The 11,160-nt window shown below is 39.1% G+C and overlaps 1 protein-coding gene across 1 annotated transcript; it reads left to right on the top strand.

The window, feature by feature from the left end:
* The first annotated feature begins 4,079 nt into the window (after nt 1-4,079).
* sptssa (serine palmitoyltransferase, small subunit A) lies at nt 4,080-6,951 on the top strand. The gene is made up of 2 exons (XM_075447477.1): nt 4,080-4,311; nt 5,129-6,951. Exons 1-2 carry the CDS (start codon nt 4,191-4,193, stop codon nt 5,230-5,232), a joined length of 225 nt encoding a protein of 74 aa, XP_075303592.1. The 5' UTR covers nt 4,080-4,190; the 3' UTR covers nt 5,233-6,951.
* The last annotated feature ends 4,209 nt before the right edge of the window (nt 6,952-11,160 follow it).

Below are 11,160 nucleotides of genomic sequence, written 5' to 3' on the forward strand. Positions count from 1 at the left end.
TGATATATACATATATACACTACGCTGACAGGATGTACAGGACCAGAGTGGCAACACTCCCATGGATTTCCAAAGGAATGCGGAAGTCACGTGGGTCACGGAGCTGTAGTTCCAAACACCAGCAGTTCCAGCATTGAACACAATTCATTCTTGGTGTTTCAGAAGTATTTTCTCCAGTAAGTTGATGAAATTACAACATTTTTTGGCATTGTGAGGCATTAACTGACTGCTCTGTAAGGAATTAAAGTAACAGCATTATTTCATCTATCCAGTTATAGCTAATTAATCGTGTTAACCAGCTAGTTGTAGTTTAACTACAGTTCGCTAATGTGAGCACGACTTAAGTCACTGTAGACATTGTCAGTAAACCTGCATTTATCTCAAATTTATTGTAGTTATTGGCAGTTTTTTTCATATAAAGTTTTTCTGTGATTATTAGATCTGTCCTTTGGTGGTGACTGCATTGGTAGATCTTATTTTAAGTCCCGGTAGTGAACTATCGTCAACTAGAAAACATGTTTAGCTTTTGATCTGCAAGACTAAATGATTCATTTCGTTTGAGTTCTACACCCTTTGACAGACAAGACGTAAGCATAAATGTGGATATTATTAGTATATATGTCAAATTTTTTGCACAAACAAAAATAAAGGGATTTGTACAATTAGACTATTAACTTTTCTCTTCTTCTACCCTCAACATTGAACACTAAAACTAAGATAAAATAATGATGTCAAGTAATCTGAATTGTGTTTGCTGATACAGACTGTGCAGAAGTGTTGAGGCGCCCCTCATTTCTTTATGTTTCATTTTCTTTGTGGTCCGTTACGTGTGGACATAACACAGGTTCATCCCTAGAGTTAGACGCCTTTTCTCTGCTTGAATGATCCATAGGTCAGAGTTAAGTGGCTTAAAGAAAAAAACACATTCCTCTGAAAATGGTCCGGTACAAGGACTGGACTGAACAGGGAAAAAGCAGCCAACGTCCAAAGAAAAACTCTGAAAGACCTTCAGAAAGCTGGAGAACTATTGATCACGAACACTTTAAGAGAAAAGTCTGGCTGCTTGGAAGGAAACAGAAAGAAAAGACTCCTCTGACAGTTCAGTGAACACCTACAGAGCCTTGCTGAGTAATCTAGGTGTTTTCATTTGATCGGAATCACTCAGCCTTTATGTAAAAAAGGTTGCCCTTGAGTTCATTTCATTTTCTTCTGATTACACGAGTTAATTCCTTCAAAGCAACACATATTGCCACTTATTTTCCGCATGACTTTGCACCTGTGATAATGAATTGTTTCTCTATCGTTGTTGTTGTCAGGGAGCTCAGCAGATGGTCGCTGTCAAAGGGAGCTGCTGTCACGCTGCTCAGGATCAACCAGCACATTTCTACAATGTAGAATACAATGTATCAAATACAGTTCTTTGTTGCAGATTAAACTACCCAACAGTATAAATAGCAGTAAAATAACTTCTTTATTAAGGCTTCTTTTACAGTTTCCATGACATTGTATCATAAAATGTTTGGTTGAAAGCTGACGCACACTTATGTTGTCATCTAATACAGTTTTAACCAGTAGCTTAAAGTTAACATGTTATTAATGTTAGCTTTGTGCCCTGTACACGTCACTTTAGTAACCTGCAGGCGTGCACTGTGGTCAGGTTGTAAACAATGCCGAAAGCATGCTGCGTTGCCAGGTTTGGCAGTTGCCCCCTTTTCAAAACCACATTAATTTGAATTGACAGGAGAAATATAATACGGATGTTTGCGTGTTTGTAGTGTTATTTGTGTATTAGCGTAGCAGATCATATATTAAACTATTATATAATATTGTTTCATTTTAATAGGCTTTTGAGTGGTGTTTTAGAAAGGCTTTTGCATGTGTGTGCTCGTGTCTGATTTGCTGGGAGTTTGGGTCTACAATACTTTGTTGGTGACTGCTGACTGCAAAAGTTGTTTGTGTGGTACATGATGTGCCCAATGAACTGTAAAATGGGGTAAAATTTGGTTTATCATCATCTACAGACTGCAAACATTTAGTTGAACAAGCAAGATACTGTAAGACTTCTGTTAACTGAAGCATGCGCTGCATTGGGTTCCCTTTACACCCTGGAGAAAATGTTGACCCCCCCAATTGTCACTGTATAATTCCCACACTGATCACTTTGACACAACTGGACTATGGCCTACATTCTTTCTTATAGTCATCGCCTGTCAAAGCCACTGCAGGCACCATGCGTGCGTGTGTGTGTGCCAGGAATGCATGTTCAACATGTCTTCAATTGTGTGTGTATGAGTTTATTTGTGAGTGTGTTTAATATGAGTGGCAGCAAACAAGAGAGATTTGACTTTGTCTAGGACCTTTACGATGTTTAAAATAGAAATACTCACATCTTTAGGCTGAGGTGAGTGTGAGGTTGAAGCTTCTGAGTCATCCAGATGGGCCACAGACCGGCTCTCTTCAGCTCTGCTGGAAGAAGACGTAGTCCTGCCCTTTTCTGGCTAAAATGAAGAAGCATAATATAAGAATATATATAAATACACACACACACACACACAAAGGGAGAGGTATTTCACCCAGCCCTGTTATTGATAATAGAATATTTACATTTATGAATGCTAATAGCCTTATGATGATGCACCTACTCTTTGGAGGTGAACTGGGAAGCTGAAGATGGAGGGAAAAACAACATTGGATAATCTGTGCTGTCCTGTTTAAAAACATTTTAAAAAGGAGCTCAAGCTTATTTTCTTCTTTCAAATTTCTTAAGAGGGTTAGGGTCAACAAAACTCCCATTCTGACACATATCTGTTGATAATAAACCAAAGCAACTGAAATTGTAAGTGTGTTTGCAAACTATTCTACAGTCAGATGTTCTGTCTGTACTTTTAAGTAGGCCTAAGTGGGGTGGGTATGAGACATGAGAGGTGTCTTACTTTTGTTCGATGAAAGAATTATATGTGAAAAATAATAGATAATATTATTTTGAGGTCCTCCACAGGTGCCTGTGTCACCTGTGTATAATTTGCTGGTCAATGTTATACCAGCAATATTTGCATTATTTCTACAGCAGCATTCTTGTGTCAGTTGTAATCTAAGCCTGTGTTATGGAATGTATGATTTATAAAGTCTGAGCTGGCCTAATAGCCGGGTGAACACCGGCTGTAAACATAGCCTAGCTTAACGTTTGCTGGCTACGTTTTCGCCGGTGGACATAAATACAGTAAAATAATTATATTCGCCGTATTTCTTGCGCCCCCAGCAGCCACTGCGGCGTCTACTGTTTATATATCTATGGTGCAAAAAGAAGTTTTCAAGGAAGCGCTGGAGCAGTGGAGCTCCTTTACGACAGTTCTTCTGCCAGTTTAAGACTTCTATGTAATTTCCTTCCTACTTCCTGTTAGGAAAGTTTTTTAGCTAAATGTAATTTTTTTTTTTTTTAAATAAACTTTATTTATCTTCACAGTATCACAGTAACAGTAGTCATGAAAGAAATAGTGTACAGTAATGAACAAAGGACATAAAATGAAAGAAGAACATAGTTAAAAAATACAACGATAGAAAACTGTTAGAACGGAAGGAAAGGAACGGAATGCGAGTTACAAAAATAAGTTATAGTCTTTCCAAATACTTATTGTTTTTATAGCCTTTTTGTTAATCGAATTCGAGATTGAGTCAAGATACAATTTTACATCTATTACGAAGAGGTCAAAAAGTGGTTTCCTGTGCATTATTTTACTTTTATGGATATGAAATTTAGCAAGCAACAATATTAGATTGATAAGGTATGTGGGAGAGGAATCTTTCGCTTTGAAATCTGTGATACCAAACAAAAAAAATTCAAAGAAAAGAAGGAAATCTGGTTGGATATAAGAGCAACAATGTCTTTCCAGAACTTCTTCGAGCATGTACAGTTCCAAAACAGATGAGCAGATGTTTCTGGGTAAAGCTTACAAAAAGAACAGGAAATATCAATATCAGCTTTATATTTCTGAAGAAAGTGCTTAGTTGGATAAAATTTATTTAGCAAAATGTACTGTTTAATCAACAGAACCCCTGGACACGTCAGAGCCATGCGCTAGAAAACGGTGTTGTGATTGGCTGAAAACTATCACGTCACAAACTACCAGACAGTAGTCCTTGACAAATCACAGAGGGAAGAAAACTCGAGTCTAGGACGGCTGGTTGGGACCATGGCGCTGGTAGACTGTTGGAAGCAGTTGTCCTGGTTTTACAACCAATATCTTTTGGTGACGGCGTTATACATGCTGGAGCCATGGGAGAGGACAGTTTTCAATATCCTTTTTGTTTCGTGTGAGAGTGACTGAAGACGCTTGTGTATGTGAGCTAATATGCTAACCCAGGCTGGATTTTTCAGTGTGGCTAACGTGCCTCTAAACAGGAAGCATTGTTAATACTAACATGTATACGTAATTAGTCAGGGGTTGTTATATGTGTAACAGTTTAAAGCTTTTAACAAATGGATGAGCTATATTTACCTGTCGGTGTGATGAAGGAATATACACAAGATAAATGAACAAATGCAAAAAGGTATGTACAAGATGTAAAGTGGCACAAGATCAAGGGCGTAGGTATGAGATAAACATTGGGTGGGACACACACACACACACACACACACACACACAAACACACATCAAGATGTAAAATAGTATGTACAACAGATAAACATGGTAAGAATCAAATGAAACCGTAAGTAAGCTCCTTTGATTAGCATTCAGCCAGTTATCATGGCTGCCGCTTAGGTCATTTCACTCAGTAAGGAACCTTCCTGCAACAAAAATACAAACAAAAAAGACTATTTGGCCAGAACCAATATCTGACTGAAAGATCTAAAAGTCCAGCGCAAACATGTTAAGTGTGAGATCTGCCATCATCACCAACCTCTCCATTTGTTTTCAAAGTACAGTAAAAAAAAAAGAAAGATTTAGGAAGACTGGTTGTCATTTGATTGTTTTATGAATAGGATTGGAGAGATTAGAGGATGCAGAATTAATGCAAAGATCAGTTAAGGTATAATCAACAAGTAACTGTTGATGGTTTCTGTTTGAAACAGTTTTATTTTGAGATTTTTTTCACAGTTATAAGTCCTTCCTTAACTTATTGTCTTCAGATTCTCTGCTGATCTCTGTGGCCGGCATGGCTGTGTACACCGGTTATGTCTTCATGCCGCAGCATATAATGGCTATCTTGCACTATTTTGAGGTCCTCCAGTGAGAAGATGACCCTGGACCTCTACTGGCTTGTCTGTTTCTGGTTTCCTGTCTGTCCAGCTTCTGTCCCAGCCACTCCATCCCAGCCACTCCATCCCAGTGCCTATCTGCTGTCTCCTGGATTTATATTGGGGATGATCAGTGATGTTCCAGCTGAACTTCTGTCCTTTCCAAAGCTAATTCAATATCAAATGTAAAAGTTGTGAATGTTTTGTTCAACACTAAATTTTAAGCCACAAGACTTTCTCCTTCTCTGGAATCTTCTGGATCGTCAGCAGTATTTCGCTTGAAGACTAAGTGCTTTCTCTCACTTTGACTCAAGTGCACCTTACTGTTTTGAAAAAGTATACTTACTTGGTAGTTTGGTGGAGTCATTGAAAAATCTTATTCCATTTAGACATCAAACCACGATCACAAAGATTTGTACTGTGAAGGCTTATGGGAAATGTATTTCACTTTAGTCCTTTGGATATGCATCATAGAAGCTGTTTCTCAATCACTGTAACTTTATGTTTGGTTATTCTAACATTTATGTACTGTTAAGATACACACAGCAGTGCAAGCTTCTTCCTGAAAAGGACATCAAAGGACATCAAGTACATCAAACCAATGAAGGTAAAGATTTACTCTGAACAATTGAGCTCCAGATGTATGGTAAAAATGGAGCTGGTCTTAACGGAATCAGTGGCTTAATTGAGCAATTATCAGGTCTTACAACCATATGCCATAGATTTGAAGGCTGCATAGAGCTGAATTGTGTTATTCTTCTATGAGGGAGTTTGTTTAATTGAGAATTAGTTAAAACAAAGTTTCCTCTCAGAGGAATATTTTCAGCCTTGAGGTCTGATTTCACAAAAAAATAGTTCAGACTGCTGTGACTAAAGCTTTTTCAGATCTGGGCTTTTATTGAGATTTGCATAACGTTGTAGCTTGGCTATACAATGTAAAAAAGATTAGCGCTTATAGTACCGTTTTCAATCTGTTCACTATACACAAATACTTCCAATTTTTCATTTTGTTTTGTGTCTATGTTTAAAGTATAGCCAACACTGCAGGCTGGAAAGTCTAACAGAACGGTTCTAAAGCAGTTGCATCAACAGAAACCATATCTTTATTGTAACATTCCTTTGTTTCTATGCTCATTTGCTGCATGTCATGAGTAAATGTCACTAGTTCTCTATTAACTGAATTTTGCTTAACAAATGAATGAATGGAAGACCCTAATGATGGAGGTGGTGTGGTGCAAGGTGAAGTACAATTGAATGATCAGCTCTTGTCAAACCTATTTAACAGCCATCTGCTTATTGAAAGTTCATGTAATGCAGCTCGTGTTTCGCCTTAAATGCCACTCCATAATGACTGTCCTATAGTTTAGCAGCTGGGCAGCAGGTGCCATTGTAATGGAAGGTAGTTGTTTCTCAATATCCCAATCTTATGTTGAACTGTGGTGTGGGAACTGGTAATGGTTTTCCTTTTGCTCAGAATTTTTTTATTTTTTTTTATCTATCCGTTAATTGATCTTTGTGTGAAATACTCTTACTGCAGCAGTTATTTAAGTTTTTGCCCCTCCAAGATTTGCTATTTTTCCTCTAGTGTGTGTATAATCTTGTATACATATTTTTAAAGTTTTGTAGTCGAATGTGTCGGCATAAAAGAAATGTGTTTATTGAAATCTTATTGTAATACTATATAGCTGAAATCATTAAAATTATATTTGACAAAGCCTTTTTTTAAGTAATATTATTCTAATTGTAATTATTAAGGCTGTTTCTCTTAATGGTAAATGGACTGTTTGTATAGCGCTTTGCTAGTCTAGCTGTAGCTGACCAGTGCTTTAACACTACATGCCACAGTCACAGCTTTCTTCTATGCATTCACACACATTCATACACTGATGGATGCATCGGTAGGCAACGTGGGGTTCGATGGATGCTTTGACACGGCGCCCAGGAAGCCAGGAGTCAAACCAATGACCTTTTGAAGGCAACTGCTCTTCCTCCTGTGCTTCAACCACTTTGGACTATTTTGGAAACGTTTAGCAAAAGATTAAGATTACTTTATTGTCATGTACACACGAATGTTAACACGAAATTGCTCATCTGTATTTGACCCATCCAGGTTGGCACCTGTTGAACACACATGCACTATTTTGGTCACACACTCATGGATGTCATTCACTGGAGCGCTGGGCAGCCAATCACAGCGCCGGGGGAGCATGGTGGTAAGGGTTCCTTGCTCAAGGGCACCTCAGCCATGGCACCAATCTATTTTGAGCAGCGAGAGTGGGAATCGTAACGCCAACCTTTCAGTTATTGGACGACCCACTCTAACTACTGAGCCACCGCTGCCCTGGGCTGCACAGGGGTGTGGTGGTTGGCATCATCAAAAGCATGCATGTTCGGTTAATTGGTGTCTCAAAATTGTTCCTAGGAATGTTTCTCGTTTGTCTCTGTGATGGACTGGTGACCAGGATGTACCCTGCCTCTTGCCCAATGACGGCTGGGATGGGCTCCAGCACCCCCATGACCCTACAATTGGATTAAGCGGGTAGAGAAAATGGATGGATAGTTATGCAAAAGTTTTTCTTTGACAACACTCAGGACAGATTATGAATGAACGAATGGAATAACATGAGGGATTTCACAGATACAAGATGTTGAGCTTTTGTCAGCTACTTTTCTTTCGCTCTGTAGTCTAGCTAATTCAAAGCAATCTCAAATGGATGTAGTTTATGTGATTTTAGGCAATCAAATTACCTTCACTCTATTTCTTGATTACATGTATGAGAGTCATCACATAACCGGAGCCGTTTTGTCCTGTTGTAAAAAAAAATGACAGATCTCACCATCATACCACTTTATTCAGGCTTTATGATGGGAACTACACATGACATGAAAGAAATTTTAACATTCAAGAGTTGGTCAAGTGGAGCGTAAGCCTAAGTCATTCCCCGCCTCCGCGAATCAAACTCAGGAGACCCACGAGAAGAAAGTTAGAATAGAATAGTTGTTGGAAGAAAAAAGCAAAGACAGATGAAAAGATGTAGGGAGATAGAGAGATGAGGAAAAAGAAAAAGATCCGAGAGAAGAAAGAAAACAGAAAGATGTACGGTTTCTTTTGTTTTTCGTTTGTCCATCGTTATCTCGTCGCACGTTTTAAACTGCTGCATAAATGATCAAACAGTTATAATTCTTTCTACAAAGAAAGCCAGCGTAAGCTTGTCAACTCTTTGTTAATATTTTTGTGAATTGGAGTTCACCTCACCAGAGTTGGTTATTTGACCAACTCCAACACTCAGGTGAACATCTACAGTTGTCAATGACAGTGTCATTTTTGACGGTGGCGTCTCGATATAAACTTTCCATCTCCTTCTCGGCAACGAGAAGCCCCCGGTGGAGAAGAGAGACCTTCCCAGGCAACTTAAAAGTCCACAGAAAGTCATCCACAACCAAGAAAGGCCCAGAGACAGCGGGACCGAGAGAAACCCACTCTGGACACCCAGACCCGGCTGCAGAAACAAATTAGAGGGGGGGCATTACATTTTTTCAGGGGGTCATACTTTTTCAACGTACATTGTATCTGCCTCAGGCTGAATAGTGGCTCCAAGGCCACTTCTACAGTTTTGACAAATCATTTTCTCTCACTAAAAATGGGCAGTTAATCCTAAAATAAATAAAATCTAAACAAAATACAGTTGTGTAGTGCTGTGTCCATTTATTCAACTCAAAAGTCAAGAATTTATGACAAGACAAACAGCAAGGGGCAAGGTTTAACCACTTTTAGTAGAGTGGCAGGCGACGTTTGTGGACTGTGTGAAACCTTGAAACCCTGTCCTTCCACTCATTCCCAGATTTCCGAGTCTCAAATGCCAACTGGATAAGGTTGGCCTTGCGCTGATGAAGCATAGTTACCACGATGCTCTGTGTCTGTGAAGACATTTTTAAGAGTGGAAAATGAATTTTCACAGAGTGCGTTGATGGCTCCCAAAGTCAGTCCATGTTTAAATGCTGTGAAGACGGTGGGCATTGCTTCCAGCAGCTTCTGGAACTGTTTCAGAATCTGTAAGGATTGAGAAATAAGGTTGACATCAATATCATTACAGCTATAATGGTTTCCCAGATAACAATATACATTAAAATATGTATCTAACTAACATCATATTGACCAATCAAATAAATGCTCATCTTATTGAATCAAATCATGTTAGGTGTGGTATGTTTGATGACCGTGCCATGACAATATAGGCGATTTAATCATTCAAAAGGTGCCTTGTAGCTTTTTGAAACTTTTGAATATGATCAAAGCCATACTGAAGTTTTGCCTATCCTTCATCACCCGTTTCATTGTCCACTTCGCCTCATCCGGTGGAGAAGACTCTTTCATTTGTGTCCTGAGGAAGCGAGCCACCTCGAATTCAGAGTCCACAGCAGGTGTCTTGGTCAGGTCAAGTAAAGGCTTCACCTTGGGGACATCCAAGAATGTAGCTCGCGCAGGATCCAGGGCATTGAGTGCTACCATCAGGTCACAATTATGTCCCCCGAATGTATTTTTCATTTCCCCACATACTAAGTCAATACAACTGTAATAAATCCTGCTTAGCTCTGTTTCATCATCACAATCTACATGTGTGCTGATTTCCTCATCCACATAGTCAGCGAGGGCAGAGTTCTGTGTGCGTCTTCTCTTTGATGGCCTTGTTGGGACACTGTCACGGGGGGGAGCGGGAAGGCCACCGTGTTCATGGTCTGCATGATGGTAATATTAATCATGGACGATCACATCGGGCGTCTAACATGGAGGCTGGAAGACCTCACAGAGAGAGCCAGGAGACGAAGGATCGAGCGCAGGCCATACTTCTTGGTTTTAAATTTTACCATCACAGTAATAATATTCAGGGAGCAACCCTCTTTCATTTACTGACCAGCAGAATATGTACATCGTTACGTATAATATCAGGCACATCACGTATATCACATCAATATCACATCCCAATCATGGCAAAGGAAAACAAGGAACTGTTTTTCTCAAAACGGACATCCTTATGCTAATGAGCAAGCTGGGCAATAGTATAACTTTATTGACACAGAATGATCCAAGATGTCCAGGTTAAAATGAGGGTGTGTAATTTTGTATGAGAGATATTAAAATGAAATGTTTGTCTCTGAAGGTCACGAAATCAAAAGGTAAATATCAAGAAGGCAGCAATGGTGACACTAGAAACTGCCTGGCACAGTGGTCTCAAACTGATCCGTGAAAGGGCCGGTGTGGCTGCAGGTTTTTGTTCCAACCCTGCAGAAGCACAGCCGACTCGTTTCATTCAATCAACTGAACTGGTTCTCTTCTTTAGGAGTGGCTTAATGGCAGCTGTCTTTAGCAGAGATGTATAGTAACGAAGTAGAACTACTTCACTACTCTACTGAAGTACTAAAATCCTGTATCTGTACTCTACTGGAGTATTATTTTTTTCTCCTACTTCCACTTTTACTTCATTACATATTTTCAATGAGTTTAGTACTTTTACTCCGATACATTTTTTATGTGCTGCATCGTTACTCGTTATTATAAACGCACACACACACATAAAAACGTACACTCATTCATGCACAGACACACCCACACGCATACAAACAAGCAAACATACATATAAAAACACACACAGAGAGACACACAAGCATGCACACAGTTTAAGAAGGGGAAAAGTTGTAGAGAAAAAAAAGCAGAATCAGGGAAGATAGGGGAGGGATGCTTTAAATGGAGAGGGGACATGCTTGATCTGTTTGTTCACAAAGAGTTAAGCTTAGTGTTTTCAGGTGTTCTAATCACTTTTTGTTTTTACATGACATTTGTATTTGTATGTGGCCTACTGGACTTGAGATTTTTTTAACAAGTTGAAAGAAAATGACAAGGATGAAAAGAAAATGTGTAATGTGTG

Source organism: Odontesthes bonariensis, chromosome 17 (assembly GCF_027942865.1).
Source record: "Odontesthes bonariensis isolate fOdoBon6 chromosome 17, fOdoBon6.hap1, whole genome shotgun sequence".
In the NCBI taxonomy this organism is placed as follows: Eukaryota; Metazoa; Chordata; class Actinopteri; order Atheriniformes; family Atherinopsidae; genus Odontesthes; species Odontesthes bonariensis.